Source organism: Herpailurus yagouaroundi, unplaced genomic scaffold (assembly GCF_014898765.1).
Source record: "Herpailurus yagouaroundi ecotype Mexico unplaced genomic scaffold, PumYag 199, whole genome shotgun sequence".
NCBI classification, from domain to species: Eukaryota; Metazoa; Chordata; class Mammalia; order Carnivora; family Felidae; genus Herpailurus; species Herpailurus yagouaroundi.
Window position 1 is genome coordinate 14,071,937 of NW_024412430.1, and position 27,149 is coordinate 14,099,085.

General features: G+C 42.0%; 1 protein-coding gene across 1 annotated transcript in view; it reads left to right on the forward strand.

The window, feature by feature from the left end:
- SMARCA2 (SWI/SNF related BAF chromatin remodeling complex subunit ATPase 2) overlaps window positions 1-26,736 on the forward strand; it is a 185,551-nt gene extending 158,815 nt beyond the window's left edge. Inside the window, exons 31-35 of the mRNA XM_040449259.1 lie at window positions 7,219-7,324; window positions 7,806-7,907; window positions 10,833-10,965; window positions 24,518-24,660; window positions 25,768-26,736. Coding sequence (XP_040305193.1) covers window positions 7,219-7,324; window positions 7,806-7,907; window positions 10,833-10,965; window positions 24,518-24,660; window positions 25,768-25,803 — 520 coding nt within the window. The 3' untranslated portion in view covers window positions 25,804-26,736. The remainder of the gene's footprint in view (window positions 1-7,218; window positions 7,325-7,805; window positions 7,908-10,832; window positions 10,966-24,517; window positions 24,661-25,767) is intronic.
- The last annotated feature ends 413 nt before the right edge of the window (window positions 26,737-27,149 follow it).

Consider the following 27,149-nt stretch of genomic DNA (forward strand, 5'->3'; position numbering starts at 1 on the left):
AGCATCAGAGCCGACAGTTTATTCTATGCAGTTGCAGCCTGGTGAGGTCGTACATAGCCTTGCGCATTGTTTGGGATGATGCTCCCCAGACTGGGGTCCTCAAATTCTGGTACCATAGCCTCTTGGAGAACCCTCAGTGCACTTAGAGGCTCTGAGAGGTCTTTTGTCAAGTAACCTGTTGAACTTCGTTCATCCCAGTGTATCCCAAACTCCTTTGACCAACAAAAACCCCCTTTCCAGGGAGAACCGTTAAAAACTCATTAAGCTTGTATTCCCTGAAGCACACCTTGGGAAGTGCTGAACTGGAGCTTAGAAGTTGCATTTAGTCCAGAGAGGGTTTGCTCAGGGAAATATGGATTTCAATACTTTATTTTTTCCTCATGACAAATATTGATACTTTTATATGTTTATACTTTCACTCCCGGCAACTCGACACTTACTTCATGATTCTCTCAGCCACTTACAAGTGGGCAGCCCGCAAATAAACTTAGCCTGTCTGCTTTCCAAGGCACACAGGGCCTCCCTGAGGCCTCCAGGGTCAGTCTGACCGGGGAAGCACAGGGCCTCTGCCTCACAGAGCTGTACTCCAGCACCAGCATAAATGACCTCTTTCTGAGGGAGGAGGAAGAGTCCCAGCTGGAATAACAAAATAGATTTTCTTATGGTCTGATAAAACTGTCTTTAAAACCACTCTACAGGCATTTTAATAAAACAGATTGCTCTGAAACATGGCAGCTATCGGGCATAGATGTTCTTGCATATTCATGGGGCAAGGTCTGCCTCATTCATGTCTTTCTTAAGAATTTGCTAAAACAGCCATTCAGGACAAAGCAGCACTCTGGTGTCCCCTTGAACCTGTCCCTTTAACAAAATGACACTTGGGACTGGAGGCTCAGGTGGGAGGCATTTGATTTTGTTTGCTTGCCAAGCTGTGTGCTTTTGAGTTTGGTCCCATTTCAGCCTAAAGCTTTGAAGTGTTTTCACTATTACCAAGTAGAGACAAAGGGACGGAGCAGAGGACAAAATACTCAGTGGAAGGGCAGGTAGGTCCCTGTCTTTGGAAAGGAACGCATTCTTTGAGTCACGTCCAGGTCTACAAGATGAGATGGTATAATCAGCGACCAAGGCCTCAGGTGGACAGGTGGGCAGTTACAATTGTATATTTCTACCTGCTCTTAGGAAATGTCAGGCGAGTACAAGGGGAAAAGCAACTGGACATCCTGAGTCACTTTCTAGAAGAGTCCAGTGATAGATGGTAGATTCTCCCAAAGTTTCCTCAAAATGCTTGTCTATGCAGATAAGTAATAATCTCAGAATCCCACGTCCTGATGAGCACCTTTGATTTGTTAGTGATAAGTTCAGGGAGAGAAACCTGAAGAAATAAATTGGACCTTAATAAGGTAGTAGATTCTGATGGTTGTGATATATTAAAATTTTTATGGAGTTATTCTGTTCTACTTTTCTCTTTATTTGGCTTTATAAGGTAGAATTAAATGGTGCTAGTTGGTGAAATGTGCTATTTATGGTGTTATAAATAAAAGCTGATCATATACCTCTTAGATACCATTTCTCTGGGAAAAATTAGATTAGATTTTTGACTTACAGCATGTTTTCAAAGAAGGTAACCCAGTAAAAGTGTGTGAAACCTACTTTATTTATGGATGATGATATGGTTCCAAAATACATTAGCGTGTAAATCCTCATTTTGTTGAATCAGAGGACATTGTTGTTAATATTTATTTATGCTCTGGCATATCTCCTTCTGGTCCTTAAGTTTATGACTTTTTAAAAATGTAGTTGCAGTTGTACTGCATTTACAGTCTGATATCCTGTGTTCTTTTATTTATTTTTTTATTGAAGGTCACAACAAGGATTTTTCCCTTCTTTAAGGCATAATCTTAAAATTCATAATTTTAGACTCCCTAGCATTCTGTTGTCCTTTCCCCAGTAAACATTTTGGATGCGTTACATTAGTCGCTTTAAATAATGCCGTGGTGAACATCATTTGTGCAACTATTATATGTACATACTTATGTATTACATATATGTTATTTTATTCACCTAGGATAGATTACCAAAAGTAGAACCATGTACCATGGTGTAACTGTATTTTAGACTCTTTTATTTTTATTTTTATTTTTTTATTTATTTTTTTTTTATTTAAAAAAAAATTTTTTTTTCAACGTTTATTTATTTTTGGGACAGAGAGAGACAGAGCATGAACGGGGGAGGGGCAGAGAGAGAGGGAGACACAGAATCGGAAACAGGCTCCAGGCTCTGAGCCATCAGCCCAGAGCCTGACGCGGGGCTCGAACTCACGGACTGCGAGATCGTGACCTGGCTGAAGTCGGACGCTTAACCGACTGCGCCACCCAGGCGCCCCTATTTTTATTTTTTTAAGAGAGTGCATACACGTGTGAGCCAGGGAAAAGGGCAGAGGGAGAGAGAGAATATTAAGCAGGCTCCACACTCAGCTTGGAGCCTGATGGGGGGCTTGGTCCCACAGCCCGAGGATCAGGACCTGAGCGGAAATCAAGACTGAGCCTCTCAAGCACCGGAGCATTTAAGCTTCTTGATAAAGCCTTGCTGTTTTTACTGAGCTGCGTGAGCCCTTTACAGACTGCTGCTAACATCCGGTCATTTACCTTGCATTAACCTGATGTAACCTTATTTTTGTTGGTAACTCAGGCACATCCTATATCTACGGTCCTAACGCTACTCTTTGGGGTGATTTTTAACGGCTACCACCGCCATTACCAAAAGCAAGTCTACCGTCCTCCCATTCTGTGTTGCCATAACGTCCTGTATTCTTCAGATTTCCAAGCTTGTTGGGAATTCTCAGTCAGTACTCTAGTAAGACTCACGTGAGAGACCTCAGTAGTGAACACGGAGCACAAGTAATTGTCATACCTGTTTTGTGCCTGGCCCAGGTGTCCAAGGGCTCCCTGGGAAAGTAGGGTGCTGTCCCCTGCAGGTGCATTTTTAAGTGGTTTGTTTTAAACCTCCCAGGAATCTGACCCTGAAAAGCAACAGCATGCTTTCACCTACTACCCTCCAATGTTGACCCAGTTTTAAAGTTCTCTTCCCAAAAGATTTCCTGTGTTTGAATCCTTGAGGACTATAGTAACTTTTTTTTTTTTTTTTGTAAAATCCTTCCAAGTGGGTATTTTAAATCATGACATCACTTCTTTAATGGGGGCAAGATAGGTTTTATTTAGTTAACAAATGCAAAAATGTGGCCGTTTCGACATGAGCTAAATTCTTTTTTTTTTTTTCCACAAGTGTCCATTAATCCGTGCTTGTCAACACATCAACCTGGGCAGAAGAAAAGAAAATCATAAAACAGCAAAAAACAAAAACAAAAAACAAACAAACTAAAACCAAAAACCAAAAAACCTCCTGCCCAATACCTGATCTTCCTAGTTTGGGTTTGTGGGGAACCAGAACAGCCGGCGTTTTAAAGCAGTAGCCTTCTTAGCAGTGTTAGTCTCCTGTACTCTTCCAGGGAGGCTACGCCTAAAATGTAACCAGAGGTTCCTAATGTTTGCAGTCACCATTTTAGGGTCCTGGTAGTACAGACGGGAAAGCAGTGCCCTCTGGTTTGCGGACGCGATGGGAGAGAAACTGGTTCCCACGTGAAGCCCCACGGCCACGGGAGCCCCCGTCGTATGCTTGTGTATCCACGTGTAATGCGCACACCTATCAGCAGTACATGCAGGGTTTGCACAGCCGCATTTACCTGGCGGCACACAGGGCCTTTCTGTCTCACACATCACGCTCACGTGGCCCCCTGCCCGGTCACCTCTGGAGAGAGCTGTGCTTGCCCAGTGTCCCCTTGTAGCCCTATCCCTCCGCCACCCACGCTCTGCCTTCTCATGTTTCTTGTTCCTTGACGGGTCAGTGTATGAAATAGATCTGAAATCGCGGACCCTCAGTGGATCCCTCTTTTGGGGGAGGGCAGCGGCTATATCCTTTTTGTCTTGGGGAAGCTGCACACTTCCAGCCGACGATTCATACTTAGGCCTTAAACTATATAAAATGACATCATGGAAAATACCTTGGGGGATAGGTTAAGCATTTCAACAGAAACAGAACACCTTCTGCAAGCCATTGTACAATTAGTCCATTGTTCTGTACTTTAAAAACACACACACACACACACACAAAATTTTCCAGCACTGGAAAAAAAAAAAAAAAAGGCACTTGAAAAGGTATATTGAAAAAGCCTTTGCTCAGCTTAAGTTTGAGAAAGAAATGCCAAGAATTCAAAACTCTTGTCAGGCTGTCTCACTTCCTTTTTCATTTACTTTTTTTTTTAACCTTTAATTTAGGAAAAAATAAGTTACTGTAGTGATCCGTCAACATGTGGTTCTCCTACGTCCGTGCATTCTCTGGGTCACACAAAGCCAGATGTCTTCCTGACATTCCCGCCCAAGCTGGCCATCAGAACCCCTGGTACCAACAGGAATGGGAAAGGCTTTTAACTGCATGTACGATGTTCCCACCCTCTTTGGAAAAAAGAAAAAAAAAATACATAGGGGAATTAAGTTCTGGGCAGTGAGGCACCAAGGGTTAGCTTGGCAGTGCGAGTATCTTCAGTTTTTACGGAAAATGGGTTCTTGATCTTGAAGTACGATTGGAGGCATGGAGCCTGGGAATTAGTAATCACGTGGGGGGTTGACCATGGTCTTTATGGGCACACAGGAAAGATACTGTCCTGAATAGAAGAGTCAGGTCATCAATACAGAGCTGAGGAGGACTGACATGTTTGTATGATGATCCAACCAACATACCATTAGAGGTCTTTTTCAGTAGCTTCCAGATCTTCCATTTGCCCCAGTGCTCCCTTGTTCTTAGGCAGAGGGGAAAAAAGGAAATAGGACCAGAATATTGAGTGAGCGTTAACTTTTTTTTTTTTTAATTTTTTTTTTCAACGTTTATTTATTTTTGGGACAGAGAGAGACAGAGCATGAACGGGGGAGGGGCAGAGAGAGAGGGAGACACAGAATCGGAAACAGGCTCCAGGCTCTGAGCCATCCGCCCAGAGCCTGATGCGGGGCTCGAACTCACGGACCGCGAGATCGTGACCTGGCTGAAGTCGGACGCTTAACCGACTGCGCCACCCAGGCGCCCCAACTTTTGAAACCATATCAACAGAAGAAATTTGTCTGATTTTTCAGAGTCTCAGAATTTTCAGCTCTCTCCTTTAGGAGCACAGATAATTCTGGACTTGTCTCGTGACAGGGTCTAGAATTCCCACAACCCGACTAAAGACAGAGACATCAGACCAAGATTGTTTTGGCCATTTTGCCCCTGCTGGAAAGCCCTTTATCACGTTCTTGGTGCAAACAGCTTATTTCTTATTTCACCGAGAGCCCTGCTGAAATCAAGGGTCTGTGCATCACAGGTGTACAAAGCAAAGATGTCCTTGTAATCCATCAATAGAAAAATGACACCATCTGTTGGCAATGTCGAAAATGACATCGTGAAGATGTCATTGAGGGTCAGGTGTTAAATCTGAGATTACAAGGAGGTCTGACTCTTTGTTGAGAAGACACGGATAGAAATAGAAAAACTGATAGCTAATAAATTGCCTTTCAGATACTTCTTTTCAAACAGGTAAAACGTTTGTGTGTATAAATCTCAGAATGGGAGGAAAAGAACAAACCAGGAATTGTGGCTCTATGTTGAAGGTGACCATAAATAAACTACTTTTTGTCATATTTTGCTGGTATAATTTATGGAGGTACAAATAGATTTATCAGCCTGGGGAAAGGGGGGTCAGGGCGGCTGTGGGGTGGGAGAAACTCCTTGGCTCTTCCCACGATAACCTAAAAATCTAATTCCCTGTTAAACTGCAGTCTTCTTCAGCCTCTGGTGTGTGCCCCCTGATTTCCATATTCATGAGGCCCATGTATATATTTTAAAAAATAAAACAGAGACCCCCCCCGGGCCCCCCCCCCATGATAGAAAAACTCGCCCATTCCTTTGACAGCGGATTTTCGGTTAATTTATGCAGGCCCCTTTGCACTTCAGCATTTTCTCCACTGGTTGCTAAGCAACCCTTTGAGTTACTGCGCATGCCTTTTTTATGATAACTGTCATTATGAATATTTTTTAATTATACAACTGGGAGTATGGATTAAAACAGCATATTGTCACTCATTCTTAGCCACAGCATTCTCCCACACTCCTGGAATCCCCTTCCGAAATTTACATGGTAGTGATTTCTGTCTATTTATTTATTTATTTATTTTTGTATTTCTGCCTTCACAAAGAAAGTAGAGACTGCATCATAAGGGAGGCAAGATTTTGTTGAAAAATGACCATACCATACCTCACAAGCTACCATCGATCTGGACAGGCCAAGCCAGATATTAGAATCTTGAACCTAAATTATGAATATCTTTGTTCCTTCACTCATGTCTGCTTCCAGTATTAAGTGATGTTGAAGCTTATAGTGCCTTATAAACTGTTTTTCAAAGTTGTAAATTACTAAGCATTCGTTGCTATTAAATTTGCTTTCAAATAAAGCTACCATGAATTTGAGGGAGGGTCCTGCACTAATCCCAGAAACACGAGGTTATCCGCGCTTGCTAAATATGTTTGTTCTTTTCTGACCAAATGGCCATATGCGCAGAAGTGCAGTTAAGCAAGATGAAGGGGTTCCTCTGGCAAATAATAATAAAGGTATGCGTGGTTCACAGTATGTAAAACACCGTGAAAGGAATAACACAGAAAAGAAAGCGACACAAAAGCTTTTCATTTGAGTTTCCAGAGTCATATTCTAACATACTATTTTCTGAATATACAGGGAGGTTGAAGACAAAGGAGTGGGGAAATAAAGCCATTGTAATTTTTTTTCTTGCCAACTCAATTATTATTCATTAAAAAAATGGAGTGGTTGGTTGAATAGGACACTTTTAAATGTTTCTATCAAAACAGAGATCTGTTCACTCTGAAAGAGGAACTCACAGTGGACCTCGCAGATCATGTGTGACCGAAGTGGGGATCTAATGGCATTTTAATGTGATTTCGGAGTTAGCACAAGGAGCATTAATCTCTAGTTGTGGGATTTTTCCTGGATTTAAGGGGCCCCTTGTCTATAATACGTGGGATGCAGTTTTTTTTTTTTTTTTTGACATTTTCTGAAATAAAAGCTTTCCTTGGTAGTACGTGACCGGATATGGTTTTGTTTGTTTCCCCCCAACCTTACAGTTCAGGGCGGCAGCTCAGTGAAGTCTTCATTCAGTTACCTTCAAGGAAAGAGTTACCAGAATACTATGAATTAATTAGGAAGCCGGTGGATTTCAAAAAAATAAAGGTAGATATTTTGTTGACAAACTTTATAAAAAAAGAAAAAGGTAAATTCATTGAAATGATTACAGTCAGGGGTTGGCAGTGGCATCCTGTCTGACCACTGTGGACCCCCCCGCCCCCCCCCCGGCCCCACCTCCTCCATCTAGGGCTCGTCCCTAGAACAGTTGGGATATCCTTGAGCCTTGACATGTATATGATTTCATCATGTCACGAGCCCATAGTGTATTCGGTTGCATTTTATTTCAGAAGTTTCAGACTCCTCCCCCCAATCCGGGCGGCTCCTTCCCCCTTGCAAGAAGGAATCCCCGTGGGAGGGTGGCCTCTGTGAACAGCGCCCCCTAGAGTTGTGTAGCCCCACATCCCTGGCAGGGCGGTTATGAAGACAAGGGAGGCAAATCAGGCTTTTTTGGACCAAGTAATGATTTTTGTATTTTTTCCCCCCCTTCCTCTTCATTAACCTCAATTTTATCCAAAACCTGCATTAGGAGAGGATTCGTAATCACAAATACCGGAGCCTGGGTGACCTGGAGAAAGATGTCATGCTTCTCTGTCACAACGCTCAGACGTTCAACTTGGAGGGATCTCAGGTATGTGTCTTTGGTTGCCTGAAAAACTTTTCACCTTCGATGTGCTTATGTGCTTTTAAGTGATCTATTTCATTTTCTACTATTTGAACCACTGCTACTCCCCCCCGCCAGGGGGTGCAGAATCAAGAATGAGAAATAAAAGCCTATATCGTACGCGAGTATGTAAATAAATTGAGGCTTTGGCTCTTTCAAATTAAGGCCAGCCTCTGTATCATGGCTGTGCTATAGCTCCTATTTATGCTTTCCCTTCAAGGCTTGGCTTCTAATTGGGGTTGGAATTCAAGGAAATCACTTAGCATAATGCTTCAAGGCTAGAGGTATGGTTTTCCGCTTTTGTAGAGACCGTGCACTTGATTATACTTCACCTTCATTTTTCTGACCGTAACCGTACGTCAGTAAATGAAAATACTTTGATTTAAAGCAAACGGACAAAAAAGGATACACGTAGAAAAAAGAACCATTGCCTTTAATTGCTTACAGAACATGCTTATCAAACCAACCGCAGTGAAGAAGTCCCCTTTCTTACTGTTAGCAAGTCTTAAAGTATACGAGTCAGTGATACTCAGCTGATGAAAATAACTGGCGAGAGGATCCTCTCACGGGAATTATACCTCAATTCCGCTCCCCTTTTGTAAGCACCCCCTTTTCCCCTGTCTGTATTTCTGCTAATGCTCTTGTATCATGATGAAGAGAGGAGAGGTCAGTGTGCCTGCCAACTGGTACAGTGTTAAGCCACCATTCAGTTCCTTGAGCTTCTCTCCTGATCTTGTTTTTAAAATCTTTTATGCCCATTCCAATCATGAAACTGGGGAACAAGAGGACCCTCACAAGGGCCTTTTATGCCTTTTAGGAAAAGACTGTGGGTTTCCAGGTTAACGGTGGTTAAGTCATGGCCGACCTCAGCAGTAGTTCTTGAAAGCAGGCCTTCTGCAATCCAGACCCTCTTGAAAGAAGGCTCACATGGAAACCAGGGCAGAGAGGGTAATAAGCAGGAGTCGACAAGGATGTCTTCCTGTGAATGATCCCTTGCAGTCGCTGGATGGACTTTTGGGTTCGTCATACTGGACTTGGGCAGTGTGGTGCTGTGCCTCCGAGTCCTCCGGTCCCCCTCTGGTGCCACAGCTGCCCTGTCTCACACGTGAACTAAAGTCCTAAATGGTCTCTTGGCTGGCTTCCTTCTCCGTCCATCCTGGAAACATGTGGCTCACTCTCTCACCAGCTCCTTTTCCTGCCCATCTACTTCCCACCATGTGCTATTAGATTCTAGAAGGAATTGAATCTCCTTAGGCTGCTTTCCAAAGTCGTACCCTACCCTCACACTATAGCCTCTGTCTCTGCTGTTTTTCAGGCTAAGTAGTTAGTTCGTGGTCCAGTCACACCTGCCCCATGAACACACACCCGGATGCACGTGCTGCCGTAAGAAATAGGACAGGGAGAGCCCGTGTGCCCTTTATGTGGTCACAAGACCGCAACATCTTGTATAAGCAGTCCACCGTCACCACTAGGAAATTGACCTTGCTTGGTGCAATCCCACGTGTATCATATTCTTGCCTCCCCACCTTTCTCACTTGCTGTCTTTCCCTAAATAGCCCCGTCCCCCCCTTCTCAGCCCTGATGGAATCCTCCTCACCTGTACATATCCAGCTGCATTCTGATTTCTGGCAAATTCTGCCCCAGTGGCCCCACCTTAGAGCCTCTCCCCATCATTTCTTCCCTTGTACTACCTCTGGGGCTCACTGTGGCTCTCCCAGTCACCTTAATGAGTGTTTGGCTTCTCACAAAAAGGATTATGTTCCTGATCTAGAGTCCAAGGCCATTGGCTTCCGTATTTTTTTTTAATTTGGCAAAACACCTAAAATGTATCGTTTTCACCATTTTTAAGTGTGCAGTTCAGTAGTGTTAAGGATGTTCTCATTGTTGTGCAACAGATTTCCAGAACTCTTTGGTGAAGCCGAAACCCCCTACCCGTGAAACACCACCCCATTGACCGCTCCCCTGTCCCTGGGAACCACTGTTCAACTTTGTGTTGCTACAAATTTGACTACTTTAGATGTGTCATATAAGTGAATCAGACGGTATTTGTCCTTTTCAGACTGGCTTATTTCACTCAGGGCTATGTTCTCAAGGCTCATCCAGGTTTGAGCATATGAAAGGATTTCCTTCCGTCTTAATGCTGAATAATACCCCATTTTCCTTCTGTACTGCATTTTATTTGTCCGTCAATCCACTGATGGACACCTGACTTGTTTCCACCTCCTGGCTGTTACGAATAAAGGTGCTGTAAACATGTGAGTACAAATCTCTCTTTAAGACTTTGCTCTCAATTCTTCTGGACATATACCCAGAGGTGGGATTGCTGGATCGTATGGTACTTGAATTTTTCATTTTTGGAGTAAAAGGACCATGTTTGAGCTTCAGATCTCAGCAACTACCGCACAGGGCTGTGCTCAGGTCTGTGCATACACTGAAAGTGAGGTATTGATTGGAATAGTCATGGCCAGTACGGATAAGCCAATAATAAAGAACAACTTCCTCCATTTTGTTAGGGGATCTGCATTCTAGACAAGGTTGTGTTACCACAGCATTCGACAAAACACTTCAAGGAACAAATGGAAGTTTTGTGAGTGTTCTGTGTTGCCACAGTTGTGAGGATATCTTACGCAAGTCTACCCTTCCCTAAGTATGTATGCACACGTACGCACACAATTTCAACCACAAGTGGACTCTTTTTCCGTAAGAATATGTGTGTCTATAGTAGAGTTCAGCGTTTTCCTGTTGGGTTTCCCGCAGGCATAAAAGCTAACACTGATGTTTCTAATAGGATTCACGTACAGCCAAGCGGGTGTGTGCCTTGACGAAGAGACTGTGGCTGTGATACTGAGCCCTCAGCTTGTGTTTGTAACCGGTGCCCCTGTGACCCTTTAGATCTATGAAGACTCGATCGTCTTACAGTCTGTGTTTAAGAGCGCTCGGCAGAAAATTGCCAAAGAGGAAGAGAGTGAGGACGACAGCAACGAGGAGGAGGAGGAGGAAGATGAAGAGGAGTCCGAGTCAGAGGGTAAGCCCAGGCATGTGTTTCTTCCATTTTTGTGCCTCTTGCCACCCGCAGAGACATTTCCACAGATGCTAACAAAACAGATGTTCGAGTCCGCCATTCTGTGGTCTCTTGTGTCCTTGCTGGGCAACCTCAGGCAGTGTACTTAACCCTGATCAAGGTCAGTGTTCTTCCCTACAAAACCGAGGTATGAGAAACATCCCCAATGCATGCAGAGAGCCTAGCATATAGCCAGGCTCGTAGCAAACACTCGCTGAACGTTGTCTTGGAAAATTAGTGTAATACACATTTTCTACCAACATAGCTGTTAATGACACCTGTCTATTATGGAACACAGAGGCTCCCTAGCCCGGAAGGACTGATGGAGCGTTGATTTCTAGGCATCCCCGCTCCCCCTCGAGTTTCTGATTCTGTAACCTGTGTGTTGGGCTCAAGAGAGAGCATTTCTGACACTTTCCTGGGAAATCCTGATGCTGTGGGGGCTCAGGAACACACTGTGAGAATCCTGGTCTTAGAAAATAATTGTCAAAGTGAGTAGGAAATGGGGTCCATTTTATCCGTCATGGATCCAGTACTGATCTGCCTTTAAAATTTTGATATTTTGTTCATCATGGATTTTTTTGGCATTAGCCTCAAGTATTTCAAACACTGCATTAGTATGTTTATCTCAATTACTTAGTTTCAGTGCCTTCAGAAATTGTTTTAAGTTTTGAAATTTAACTCCAGAAAAGTTAACATACAGTGTTCTGTGAGTTTCAGGTGTACAATACAGGGATTCAATAATTCTCTACCTTTTTCAGTCCTCTCCATGATAAGTGTGTGCTTTAATCCCCATCATCTATTTCCCTATCTGCTGCCCCCCCCCCCACCACATCCCCTCTGGGGGATCAGTTTGTTCTCTGTAGTTAAGAGTCTGTTTCTTGGTTTGTCTTTTTCCTTTGCCTGTTTTATTTTTGTGTTTGTTTCTTAAATTCCGCATATGAATGACATCATATGGTATTTGTCTTTCTCTGACCTAATTTAGCCTAATACTCTCTAGCTCCATCCATGTCATGGCAAATGACATTTATTTTTTTATGGCTGAGTAATATTCCTGTGTGTGTGTATCACATCTTCTTTATCCACTCAGAAATTTTGCACCCAAGGCAAATACCTCTTTTGTGGAAGCTTCCTCCCAGGTGCCTTCAAAAGTCTAAATTGATTACCTAAGTATGTTCTCACCCCTACCTCCTCCTCTCCAAGTAATTAATCTCCGCCATATCCAGTCTTCTGTGTAAAACAGTACAGGTATACTTCAGAAGTTTTGTGTTTTTTTTTTATTAGATTTGTTCTTCATTACAAACTTAGTACAGACAACTTGGAAAATATTTTTTTAAGAAAGGAAAATGTGTAATACCGCTACCCCATATACACTTAACGTTTGGAGAATGGGCCTTTGAGTTTTTTTTTTCTCCATATATTTTCTTTAGAAAAGCACAGCACACTGTTTTGTAGCATAATTCTTCTGTATTATGAACATTTCCCGGTAGCAGTGAGTGTCTTAATAACAGCAGTATCCATTAACATTCATTAATGAGGCGAACAAAATATATCGATATCACTTCTAAATAACACTGTCCTGAACGTTTTTACCCAAAAATCACTGCAAACATTCTTCAGACCTCTGATTCATGCCTATTGCCCCACAGAATGGGGCACCTGTCTTTGCCAGCGTTGTGTCCCCACACCCACATCCCTTCTCCATGACATTCTCTTCAGTGATTCTGCCTCCTGCTCATTTTACATTTTTCAATTGCATGTGGTTATTCCCCAGTTCTGAGATCCCAGTGTTTGATGATGTAGGTCTACGGAACTTACCCGAGCTAGATCTTTCCCGATTTTAGAGCCACATTTCTAATCTGTTTTCAAATATCTGCCCTCTTAGCCTCCTCTGTTGAGGTTCTCAGAGCTCTCTGGAGACTTGATGTATTATCTTTCTATGGCTGCTTTTACAAATCACCAAAATGGAGTGGCTTAACACAACGCGTAATTAGGACCTCACAATTCTAGAGGTCACAGTGTGCTGTGGGTCTCTCTGGACCGAAATCAGGGTGTTCATGGGCCGCGTTCCTCACTGGAGGCCAGAACCCATTCCATGTGCATCCTTCTCATGCTGTGTCTTTTCGACCTCTTTTCTGCCTCCTCTTGTACTTTTTTTTTTAACTGAGATATAATGACATGTTAGTTTCAGGTGTACAATGTAAGGATTCCATATTTGTATATATTGTAAAACGATCACCACACTAAGTCTGGTTAATATCCATCACCACAGGGGCACCTGGGTGGCTCAGTCGGTTAAGCTTCCAGCTATTGGTTTCAGCTCAGGTCATGATGTCCGTGTTCATGGGTTCGAGCCCTGCACCAGGCTTCGAGCTGACAGCACGGACTCTGCTTGGGATTCTCTGTCTCCCTTCCTCTCTGCCCCTCCCCGACTTGCTTTCTCTGTTTCTCAAATTTTAAAAACTTAAAAAAAAAAATAGATCCATCACCACAAATAGTTACAAATGTTTTCTTTTGCTGAGAACATACAAGATCTACTTTCTTAGCAAATGTCACATACATAGTATTATCAATTACAGTCACCATTCTATACTCCTGACTTAACTTGTTTCAAACCTGGAAGTTGTACCTTTCAACCCCTTTCAGTCACCCTCCAGCCCCTACCTCTGGCAGCCAGCCTCGGGGAGTGTTTTGGTTTTCTTTTTAGGAATTTACATTTAAGTAAGATCACAGAGTATTTATCTTCCTTATTTTACTTAGTAGAATGCCCTCTGGGTCCATTCATGTTGTGACAAATGGAAAAATTTTTATGGCTGAATAATAGTTCACTACACACACACACACACACACACATTTCCTTTATTCACCCATCGGTGGACACTTAGGTTATTTCAAATCCTGACTATGAGTCATGCCACAATGAACATGGGGGTTCACACATCTTTTCGATTTAGTGTCATTTTCTTCATGTAAACTCCACAGGTGGGATTGCCAAATAATAAGGTCTGTTTTTAGTTTGTGAGGAACTGCTATACAGTTTTCCATAGTGACTACACAAATTTATATTCTTACCAACAGGGTACGAGGGTCCCCTTTTCTCTGCATCCTCGCCAACGCTTTTTACTTCTGGTCTTTGGGATAGCGGCCCTTTTAAGAGGTGTGAGGTGATGGGTCTTTGTGGTTTTGATCCACATTTCCTTGGTGATGAGTGATATTGAGCACCTCTTCGTGTACTTCTTGGCCATCTGTATATGTCTTTGGGAAAATGTCTGTTCAAATTATTTACCCATTTTTTTAATTGGATTGCTTTGCTATTGAGTTGTAGATCTTTCATATTCTGAATATGAACTCCTGAAGGCATGAGATTTGCACACACTTTCTCCCATTCACTAGGCCCCTTTTTCATTTTGCGGATAGTTTCTTTTGCTGTGCAGAAGCTTTTTCATCTGATGTAGACACACGTGTTTATTTTTGCTTTTGTTGGCAATGAGTTCTCGGACCTAACACCATAAAGTCAAGACAAATGTCAAGGAGCTTCCTGCCTATGTTTTCTTCCAGGAGTTTGATGGTTTCAGGTCTTATGCTTTCAAGTCTTTTATCTTCATTGAGATAATTCTTGTAATGTGATATTTGTATGGTGTAAGATAGTGATCCCGTTTCATTTATCTGCATGTGGTTGTCTGGTTTTCCCAACACCGTTACTGAAGAGACTGGCCCTTCACTGTTGTACCTTCTTGGCTCCTGTGTTGTAAAGTGACCATGTGTGTGCTTCACTTCTGGGCTCTGTATGCTGTTCCATTGATCTATATGTCTGTTTTTAATGTCAATACCATACTGTTTTGATTGCTTTAGCTCTGTAATATAGTTTGAAATCAAGGAGTGTGATACCTCCAGCTTTGTTTGTTTCCTCAAGATTGCTTGGGCTACTCTGGATTGTTTGCGGCATCACACAAATTTTAGTGGGATGTTTGTTCTATTTCTGTGAAAAATGCCACTGGAATTTTATACATCGCATTGAATCTACAGGTTGCTTTGGGTAGTATGGGCATCTTAACAGTGTTATTCCAGTTGATAGCACAAATATTTTTCCACTTGTTTCATTAATATTGGATAGTTTTCAGTTTACGTGTCTTTCACCTCCTCGGTTAAATTTGTTCCTAGGAATTTTTTTTTTTCCCAAGGCAACTGTAAATGGAATAGTTTTAATTTCTTTCTGAAAGGTCATCACTAGTGTTTAGAAATACAAAAGATTTTGGTATATTGATTTTGTATCCTTCCATTTAATTCTTTGATTAGCTCAAACATATTTGAAGTCTTTAGCGTTTTCTATATACATTATCTTCTGCAATTAGTGATAGTTTCAATTCTTTCTTTCCAACTTGGGTGCCTTTTCTTTTTCTTGCCTAACTGCTCTGGATAGGACTTCGGGTACTGTGTTGAATAAAAGTGGCAAGAGTGGGCGTCCTTGTTTTTGTTTCTGATCTTACAGGAAAAGCTTCCAGCTTTTCTCCATTTGAGTGTATTAGCTGTGGGCTTATATATAGCCTTTATTATGTTGACGTTTGTTCCTTCGATACGCACTTTGTCAAGAGTTTCTATCACAAGTGGATGTTGCGTTTTTTCAGATAATTTTTCTACATCTATTGAGATGATCGTGACTTTTATCCTTTGTTTTGTTAAGGTGGGTTTATTGATTTGTGATTTGAACTATCATTACATGCCCAGAATAAATGCCTCTTGAGTGTGGGGTAGAATCCTTTTAATGTATTGTTGAACTTGTACTGCTAATATTTTGTTGAGGATTTTTGCATCTATATTCATCACAGATAGTGGCCTATAAAATTCTTTCCTTATGGCATCCTGGTCTGGTTTTGGTATCCGGGTAATGGACTCAGAAAATGAGTTTGGAAGTGTTTCTTCTTCTTTGTTTTGGAAGAGTTTGAGAGGATTGGTATTCATTCTTCTTTGAATGTTTGGTAGGATTCACCAGTGAAGCTGTCTGGACCCAGACTTCTATTAGTTGTGAGGTGTTTGATTACTGATTTGATCTCCTTACTACTAATAGATCTGTTCATATTTTCTTATCTTTTAATGATTTGGTCTTGATAGGTTTTATATTTCTAGGAATTTATCCATTTCTTCTAGGTTGCCAAATTTGTTGGCATATAATTGTTCACAATGGTCTCTTGTGATCCTTTGTATTTCAGTGATATCAGCTGTAACTTGTCTTTGATTGATTCTGACGCCTCTTTTTTTTCTTAGTGAGTGTGGCTAAAGATTTGTCCATTTTGTTTATTTACAAGGAACCAGCTTTTAGTTTCAATGTTATTTTCTATTGCCTTTTTACCCTCTATTTATTTCTGCTCTGATCTTTATTATCTCCTTTCTACTAACTTTGGACTTGTTTGTTCTTTTTCTAGTTGCTTGAGCTGTAAAAGTAGGTTGAGATTTTTCTTCTTTCTTGATGCTTCTTTCATTGTCATGAACGTCCCTCTAAGAACTGCTTCTGCTGCAGGAGTTTTGGTATGCTGTGTTTTTATTTTCATTTGTCTCAAGTTATTTTTTAATTTCTCCTTTGAGTTCTTTGTTGACCCATGGGCTGTTCACTACCATTGTTTAAGCTCCACATATGAATAATTGATTTCTCTTTTCATACCACTGTGGTCAGAAAAGATGCTCTGATATTTCAGTCTTCTTAAGTTCATTATTTTTGAGAGAGGCAGGGGGAGACAGAGAGGGAGACACAGAATCCGAAGCAGGCTCCAGGCTCCGAGCTGTCAGCACAGAGCCAGGCGTGGGGCTCAAACCCACAAACCGTGAGATCATGACCTGAGCCACAGTTGGACATTTAACCGACTGAGCTTGATCTATCTTTCCATTATTTGTGACCTCTTTAGTTTCCTTCATCACCATCTTACAGTTTGGAGAGTTCAAGTCTTTCATCTCTTGGGTTAAATTCACCCCTAGGTATTTCATTTTTTTGATGCAGTTGGAAGGAGCGTTGTTTCCCAAATTTCTCTGATAGCTATTAGTATATAGAAACACAAATGATTTCTGTATGTTCATTTTGTATCCTACTACATTGCCAAATTCATTTTTTTGTTCCAGTAGCGGGGTTTTGTTGTTTTCAAACTTTTATTTAAATTCTAGTTAGCGTGTAGTGTAATATTCGTTTCAGGAGTAGACTTTAGTGATTCATCAGTCACATAGAACACACAGTGCTCATCATAATCAGTGCCCTTCTTAATACTTGTCACCCATTTAGCCCACCCCCCACCCACGTCCCTCCATCAACCCTCCGTTTGTTCTGTATATTATGGTTTGCTTCCCTCTCTTTTTTCCTTTCCCATAGGTTCATCCATTTTGTTTCGTAAAATTCCACACATTCTAATAGTGTTTTGGTGGAGTGTTTAGCCTTTTCTGTATTTAGTATCGTGTCCTCTGTCCGTAGTGACAGTTTTACTTTTTCCTTTCCAACTTGGACACCTTCTATTTCTTTTTCTTCAATACCTGCTCTGGCCAGGACTTCCACTACTACCTTGAATAAAAGTGGCAAGAGTAGGCGTCGTAGTCTTTTTCCTCCTCTTAGGGGAAGAGCTCTCAGTGTTTCACCACTGAGTATGTTGTTAGCTGCGGGTTTTTTGTATATGGTGTCTTTTATGTTGAGCTATGTTCCCTCCATACCTACTTTGTCAAGAATCTTTACCAGAACTGGCTGTTGAATTTTGTCAGGTGTGTTTTTGGTATCTTATTGAGATGGGATTTTTATCCTTCATTTTGTTAATAGGGCATATTACATTGTTTTGTGGATTTGAAGCCTCCCTCGAGTAGATCCTACCTGATTGTGGCATGTGATCTTTTCATGCATTGTTGAATTCAGTTTGCTAGTATTTGGCTGAGAATTTTTGCATCAGTGTCCTTCATGTATATTGACCTTTTGGTATCAGGGTAATTAATGCTGGCCTTGTAAAATGAGTTTGAAAGCATTCCGTCTTCAGTTGCTGGAATAAGTGGAGAAAGGATAGGTTATAACTGTTAATTGTTTGTAGAATTCACCTGTGAAGCTTTCTGGTTCTAGATTTTGTTTTATGGTTTTGTTTTAATTTTTTTTAACATTTTATTTATTTTTGAGACAGAGAGAGACAGAGCATGAACAGGGGAGGGTCAGAGAGAGGGAGACACAGAATCTGAAACAGGCTCCAGGCTCTGAGCTGTCAGCACAGAGCCCGACGCGGGGCTTGAACTCACGGACCGCGAGATCATGACCTGAGCAGAAGTCGGCTGCTTAACCCAGGCGCCCCTGTTTTATGGGTTTTTAAATTACTGATTCAATTTTATTGTATTTGCTGTATTCAGATTTTTTTATTTCTTCGTAACTGAGGCTTCTTAGAAGGCAGTTTCTAGAAATTGATCTATGTTTTTCTATTTTCCAATTTGTTGGCATATAATCGTTCATGGTAGTCACTGATTATGCTTTGTGTTTCTGATTTTAAGCCCTCTTTTTCTCTTAATGAGTCTTGGCTAGAGGTTTATTAATTTTAGTTACCATTTCAAACTTCTAGTTCATTAATGTTTTCTATTGTTTTTTTTAGTCTCAATTGCATTTATTTCCTCTCTGATTCGTATTATTTCCTTTCTTCCATTAACTTTGGGCTTTCTTTTTCTAGTTCTTATAGATGTAAAATCAATAGTTTATTTGGGATTTTTGTTTCTTGAGGTAGGCTTGTATTGCTATGAACTTCCCTGGTTTTGTTGCATACACAGACTTAGGACTACTGTTTCCATTTGCATTCGTGCAAGAGACTTTCACTTACTTTTTGATTTCTTTGTTGACCCATTGGTTGTTGAGTAGGATGTTGCGTGGTATCTGTGTATTTTTTTTTTCCAATTTCCTTCTTGTGAGTGATTTCCAGTTTCATACTGTAGTAAAAAAAAAAAAAAAAAGCTTTACACGATTTCATTCTTCTTACATGTATTGACAATTGTTCTGTGGCCCACCATGTTATTGGTACTGGATAATGTTGTATGTGCCTTTGGGAAGAATGTATCTTCTGCAGTGTTTGGTTGGAATCTTCTCTCTACATGTATGAATTTCATCTGATCTCATGTGTCATTTCAATCCAACTGATTTAAGTGAGATGATACACTCCTCTACTTTCATTATATTGCTGACATTTTCTTTCTTTATATCCTCTAATATTTGCTTCATGTACTTAGGTGTTCCTATGTTGGGTACATAAATATTTATCAATATTATATCTGCTTCTTGGATTGACCTTTTTTATCATGATGTAAAGCCTCTCCTTTTCCCTTAGTACAGTCTTTGTTTTAAAGTCTGTTTTGTCTGATAGCACTTTTGTTGCTACAGGTTTCGATTTGTGTGGAATATATTGACTTTCCATTCACTTCCCTTTCAGTCTGTGTGTCTTCAGATCTCAAGTGAGTATCTTCTAGGCAGGTCTTGCTTTTTCTTATCCACCCCTTCAGCCTATTTGGACTGGCATATGTAGCCCATTTGTATTTTAACCAATTAATAATAGCTGTGTGCTCACTGCCATTTTGTTCATTGCTTGCTGGAATTTTTATGGTTCCTTTCTTTTGATCCTTCCTCTGTGGTTGCATGACTGGGGTTAGTGGTATCCTTAGACTTCTTTATTTTTTTGTGTATTTACTGGAGGTTTTAGCTTTGTGTTACCAGGAGGCTTACATACAACAGTTCATATTTATTCAGTCCATTTTAAGTTGATAACAACTTAGGTTTTAACGTATTCTAAAGCTCTACAGTTTTATTGTCCCCACCCCCTCCACGTTTTAGGTTTTTAAAGTCACATGCTACATCTCCTTATTTTGTGTACATACTTACATATCTCCACTAATTATTGTAGTTATAGTTATTTTTACTACCTTTGTCTTCAGCCTTCATATTAACTTTACAAGTGATCCGTTCACTACTGTTTTTTCATAGGAGTTGCTCCTAACTTGCACCCTTTGTTTTTAGCTTGAAAAGTCCCTCTTACACTTCTTGAGGTTGATGAACTCTAGCTTTTGCTTGTCTGCAAAACATTTTTCTCTCCAGTTCTGAATGATAAATTTGCCAGGTAGAATGTTCTTGGTTGGCCCTTTTTTTTTTTTTTTTCTTTGAACATTTTGCATATATCTGTTACTCCCTTCCGGCATAGAAAGTTTCTGCTGAAAAATCTGATCGTCTTCTGGGGTTTCCCTTGTACTTGTCCAGCTGGTCCAGTTCTGTTTTATTCCTTCTTCTGTGGATCTCTCCTCATGAAGTTTTCAGCTCAGCTACTGCATTCATAAGCTCTGGGACTTTGTTTATTTAGAGACCGTGAGCAGGGGAGGGGCAGAAGGAGAGAGAAGGTTAAGCAGGCTCCGTGCCCAGGATGGAGCCCAGCTTGGGGCTTGATCTCACGAACCATGAGATCATGACCTGAGCTGAAATGAAGAGTTGGATGCTGAACCGGCTGAGCCACCTGGGCGGCCCAGCTCTGATTCTTACTGGGTACTTGTTTCTATTTTCTGTCTCCTTGTGGAAGTCCTGTGTTAATCCATTCTCCTACCCAGTTCTGTGTGCACTTTTATGGCCATTATTTTAAACTCCTAACCAGGAAAAACCCCTAAGAAAATAGAGCTAAGTGATACACCTAAATGTGTACCTTCCTCTTTCATTGAGAACATTATACCTCTGTCTCTTCACCTCCCTGGAGTCTGTGTTGGTTTTGATGCACTCGTTAAACCATGGCTTCTCTCGGTCTTAAAAGCTTAACCGCTTGTTGAAGATGAAACTTACTCAACCCTGCTCTACCTCTTGGTGGTCTCTCACACCTTTGTGATACTCTGAGCAGCCTGTTTTATTTTCAGTGGCTCCCAGTGGTTAAGGTTGTGCCAAGAACCAGTCATGGTCTGAAAGGGGAGGATCTGCGTGAGCATGGCGGTTCAGGCTGCTTGCTTAGATACTTTTAAAGTGAGCCAACATCTACAGTGCTGCTGGGACATAAGCATAAGCTGCGGGCCACCGGAACCAGATGTCCCGGGGCTGGCAGACATAAAAACCATGGCCCTACATGTAGAAATGGCCCTTTGGGATCTCCTGGCTCTCTCTGGAGTGTGGCAGAGGAAGAGCTCAAAGGTAAGGCCTGCCCTGCTACGTCTTGCAAAAGGATTCCTGCCTGTCTTTAGATAGAGGTATGTTTCATTAGAAGATTTTCCCCTCACACTGCATCTGTGAAACCAAGTTAATAGGTCTCTTTCACTAAAAGATTGGGGTTCTTGGACTCTGGCCTTTTGCTTTGCCGGGGGGGGGGGGGGGGGGTAGCTGCCAACATTGGGTACCAGAGGAGGGTACCAGCTCCTGTCCAGGAGATACACTGGTGAGGTAGAGGGAAAGTGCATGATGCCTCCACCCCGGGGAGCACCCCAGCAGGCCTTTATAGAAGTGCGTCAGATGAGGCACCCGCTGCTCAGGCTGAGCTTTTAATAAAACAAGTAAGCCTTTTTCACTTAAAGTCTGGGTGCCTCTCAATCACTGCCCCTGTACTGGGTCCTGGGCCAAGACACCCCATTTTGCAGCTCACTACAGCCTTGTGGGGGTTCTTGGATGTGAGACTCGTTAGTTTTCCAAGTTAGATGTCTTAGGAACTCCTCTCTCGGCTGCAGGTCTTAAAACTTGGGGTGCCCGATGTGGGGCTCAAACCCTTCACTCCTCAGGGAGCATCTCCAGGTTTTGTGTTAACCTCCTGAACTGGAAGCACCACCCCAGGGGTGGGGTTTATGGTGAGAATGTGCCTCAGCCTCTCCTCTTGATGTGATGGTTTTTCCTCATTTGCCTAATGTGTAGAAGTCACTTAGCTAGTTTGGGGTCGTTGTTTTTTTTTTTTCCCTCCTGCAGAAATTGTTCTGTATATAGTTGTAGAATCAATGTGTCCTCAGCAGGTAAGTTCGGGACTTCCTCTTCTTCTTCTGTTAAGGACTCAGGGCTCCCCTGGTTAATCCAGGCTTATCTCCCCTTCTGAAGGGCAGCTGATTAGCAACATCAATCCCTTTTGCCAAGTAATGTAACATTTTGGGGATTAGGACAGGGACATCTCCAAGGGGCTGTTATTCTGCCTGATAAAGGACAGTTTTCATGGGTACATAACGGTGGGATCATAAAGCCATAGGATGCTGTTTGTAGTGCTTACCTGATAGGTCCCAGCTTTTAGTCGAGTTTTGCATGACGGCTTTTTGGAAGTAACACGTTCACTGACACACAAAATCGGGTAGCTTTCCAGTATCTCCCACTCCAAGGTGTATTTAAATTATCTTCTTAAAGAAGTACTTTCTTACCTTTACTGCCAGCCTTCTGCCCTTTCACACCTTGCGTGGATTTTCTGTACTGCAAATGTCAGGAAATGCTCCACCTGTGTAGATAAAGATATTTCATGTCTTCTTTTCGTTTAGCAAGTTTTTAGAGGCGGCACGCCCAAGTGCTTCAGTCGGCGAAGCATCTGACTTTGGCTCAGGTCATGATCTCGGGGTTCGTGGGTTCGAGCCCCACATTGGGCTCTGTGATGACAGCTTTGGAGCCTGCTTTGGATTCTACGTCTGCCTCTCTCTCTCAAAAATAAACATTAAAATTTTAGACATTTTTTAGAGGGTTTTTAGAGGCCTTGCTTCACATCCTTATGCATTAATAGGTCAGCCTTTGCACCCCAGCTTTTCTCCTTTTCCTAAGTTACTCCACACACAACAACAGGGCCATACCTGATAGCTCATGATGCAGCAGACATTTGGGCACAAGCCTTGCCTCGAATACTATTTTGTGTACTCGCATTTGCCCACCTTTGCTGCATTCGGGTTGGGTGGAGAACATACGTGGGAACTACAGTTCGGAACAGCTCCAGTCACCTCTTTGTGGGTACCCTGTGCTCTCACGGAAGATTCCATTTGTGTCAGTGTTTTGGTGGGCCCCTCCTCTTCACAAAGGAAGTCTGAAAAATTCTCATCATGGTTAAATGTCCGACTCTTTAAATAAACTTTAAAAAGAAAAACTCTCATCTCTAAGCTTCTTTCTAGAACTGTAATTCCCTCCATGACGATATACATTTCCATGTGCCTTGAGACCCAGGAATCATGATATTCCAGTCTAACTGGTTTGAATGAGGGCTACACATCCTTAGTGACTTCATCATCAAATCCTAAACATGGTATTCCACGGACATCCGTCCTGGCCCAGTGCCATGGGACGGATCTTCCTTGTACATTGGAATACCCACGTGCCTCTGTGGTATTTATTGCACGTTGAATCCTCCCTCGTGTTCTTATTCCTGTCCTCAGAATAGCTTTGAAAGGGAAGAGGGATGCCAGTTTTTGACGGTTCATTGAGTAGAATGCTGGTAGAAATTTACCATGTGGATACATGTTCACCATATCTCTCCTCAGTTCTGCCAAACCTGTCAACAAATAGGTTTACAGCAGCTTTGCTTATATTCTAAATTTGAAAAAGAAAACAAAACAACAACAACAAAAAAACCTGGGAACTTCAGCACTCACCACTAAAGGGTTAAAGAATTTTTCATGCACCCTTGAAGTAGAACATTTACAGGCTTTAGAAAGAATTAGGTGGGCGGCGGAGGGTGGGTGGTGTGCCTGGGTAGCTCAGTCAGTTAAATGTCCAAGTTTAGCTCAGGTCATGATCTTGAGGTTTTTGAGTTCCAGCCCTGCATCAGGCTCTGTGATGATAGCTCGGAGCCTGGAGCCTGCTTCAGATTCTGTGTCTCCCTCCCTCTCTCTCTCACAAATGAAAAATACTTAGATTTAGACCAATATGTATATGAATGGATAGAAATGTCCCACATATATGAGAATACAGGCAAGATGTCACATTTGAGCATGCATAAAACAAAGTGTGTGTGTGCGTGCGCATGCTTGACATCTTTATGTAATTATAAAATGTAAACTGTTTTTTTCTGGAAATAATCACCAGAAAGAGAACAATAAGGAATTACTAGAGATGGTGGGAAAAGAAGCATACAATCATTTAACTTTGCATTTTCTACCTTTCTGTGCTGTTAATATTATTCAACTATGTGAATTTTCAAGTCAACTAGAGTGATCTCCATAGTAACACGGGCCTTCAAAAAAATTTTTTTAAAAGCCTTACACTTATTTGTACTTTTTCCTGAACCCCCCCCCCCCCCCAGGAGTAGGGAAGACAGCTCTGTTTATCCTGCTGAGGGAGATCCCTGTCTGGCCAGTTAAGAGAACAGCCAAAGAACCCAGCCTTCTGTAAGACCTCATCCCTCTTGCTGCCTCCTTAGGGTGATGATGTTAATCTATCCTCCTAACCAAGAAAAGTCTGCGAGTGGAAGGGGGTGCTAACAGGACCATGGAGAACAAGCCTGAATTGAGAGGGTTCTGGATACTCCGCGACCTTCTGATTTGTCACCTGTAGCTTGGCGCCCTTTTTTACTACCTGCAGAAGGACTTCCCGCGATGGCTCACTGTGGTTTTGTTTTTGTTGCAGCAAAATCCGTCAAGGTGAAAATCAAGCTCAATAAAAAAGACGAGAAAGGCCGGGACAAAGGCAAAGGCAAGAAAAGGCCGAATCGAGGAAAAGCCAAGCCCGTAGTGAGTGATTTCGACAGCGATGAGGAGCAGGAGGAAAACGTAAGTGGCCCAGGCTTTGACTGAGGCCCAGAAGCCCTCTCCCCGCTTTACCTCTTTCATAACCCTCTTTATTTTCCAGAAATGGAAACACCAAGACTTGGGGAGATTTTGTTATTGAGGGATGTGAACTAAAGCTGCATGATCTAGGACAAAGAATCGGGGGCTTTGTGTTTAGGGCCTTTTTCATTGTCTTCAAAAATGAAAAAAACTAGTCAATTGTGTTTCCTTTCCTCCTTTCTTAATCTTCCCGTCACTTCCCAACACAGTTTTCTCCATGGCAGGTTATTTTTCATGGTGGAAAAATTCAGGAGCACTTATGGAGCCAGGCCCTGAAAGAATTACCTTCCCATATGATCCATAATTAAGGTTTCTCTTACTTGCAACATAGCCCAGAAACCAGGGCCAAGGTTCCATGTGCTTACCTCCAGGTCATAGTAGCAAACGGCAGAAGTCGAATTCAGACCCAAACAGCACAACACCGTCCCCGAATCCTGGAGGCAAGTGGCATTGCTGGCAGAAACTTCCGCCACCGGCCTTGGGAAATCCCCTCCACTTACTCACTTTCCAGAAGACCTCAGGCTGTCACTCGCCCCCCTCTTTTTTCTTCTTCTGGACAGAGAATTTAACGTTTTGGTCCGTGTGCTGCAGGGCACCACCATTTGGGTCTGATGAAAACATTTGAGAATTCTTACCCAGCCCCACACCCAGCCTTCACCCTTGGCCCAGGCTTTTTGAATACATTTAAAATGCTGTGTTTTCTTTAGAAGACGTCCCCGTGAGTAGACCTCCAACGTATGGTACTTTTGCCTCTGGTGAATTTCCCAAACCCATAGTGTTAAAAATAAGAATTATCAGCCTTGAACTTTTCACGCCACAGTGAAAGAAAGCAAGACAGTAGTACAGATGGTGGGAATTGCCTTGGGATTTCCCAGCGGGGGCTCCCCTTTTTAGCTTGAATTCCTCACAAGCGTCTCGCCATCTTGACACGGAACCAAGGGACTTGGGTTGACTGTTTCCAAAATGTCGTGTCTTTTCTGCCTTGCCCTCGGGATGGTTTATTGCTTCTTTTTCTTAGGTGTCATTTGCTTCATTTTGTCTTATTTTTAGGAACAGTCAGAAGCAAGCGGGACTGACGATGAGTGAGAAGTACGGGCCTTTTTTTCCTCGGTAGAACTGAGTTCCTTCGTCCCCTCTCTCATTTCTGCCCAGTGAGTTCATTTGTCCTATGGGCCCTGGGTTGTTTCTATAGCATCTTCATCTATAAACTAGCTTTAGGATAGTGCCAGACAAACATATGATATCATGGTGTAAAAACACACACACACACACACACACACACACACACACACACACACAAATATTTGTAACATATTGTGACCAAATGGGCCTCAAAGATTCAAAGATTAAAACAAACAAAGCTTTTGATGGAAAATATGTGGGTGGATAGTATATTTCTATGGGTGGGTCTCATTTGGTAACGGTTTGATTGTGCCTGGTTTTACCACCTGTCCAGATGAGAAGATTTTTTTGTCTTTTTGTAGCACTGATAACCAGGAGAAGCCATTAAAAGCCACTGGTTATTTTATTTTTCATCAGGCAATTTTCAGAGTTTTTATTTGTTCGGTATTGTTTTTTTTTGTTTGTTTACACTGTGGTACATATAAGCAACTTTAATAGGTGATAAGTGTACAGTAATTAGACTTCACCTGCATAGACATTTTTCCATTTTATGCTCTATGATCTGAAAAAAAAATGCTTTTTGAACTGTATACGATTTATGTCTACTGTAAACATTGCTGAATTTTTTTTTGCTCTTGATTTCAAAAAAAAGTTTTGTTGAAAACGCTATTGAATATTGCAATCTCTCTAGTGTATTGGATGGCTTCCTTTGTCAGCCCGATCTCCTATGTTACTGATGTGTATCGTCTCCTTCTCCCTAAAGTGTACTTAATCTTTGCTTTCTTTGCACAATGTCTTTGGTTGCGAGTCATAAGCCTGAGGCAAATAAAATTCCAGTAATTTCCAAGAATGTGGTGTTGGTGCTTTCCTAATAAAGAGACAATTTAGCTCCACCAACACTGCCTCTTGTTTTTTGAGTTCTAGGTGATTGAAACCGTGGTGCCTGAGTGAAGGTCTCCTGCAGAGGGCTGGGCAGTCTCTTAATCCGGAAGGCTTGGTGGGGGGGGGGGGGGGGTGCGGAAAGACCTAGAAAGCCGGTCTCCTGGAATGAACCAGGTTTGTCTCAAGGGAGAGCCCATTGCTTTCAGGACTTTAATCTCAAGCAACAGGAGACATCTGGTGCCATGGACCAAGCCACACTAAGCCCCTGCTCACCCTTTTCTAGTGCTTTAAATTCTGTTTACTAGCCAGATAATCTATATGGTAATATAGATTTACAGTGTAATATGGTATGTAATACTTCTATATTAACATCTCCTGATTTTTCAAAGATTTCACAGGTGTTCAAGAGAACAAGACCAATTCCATGC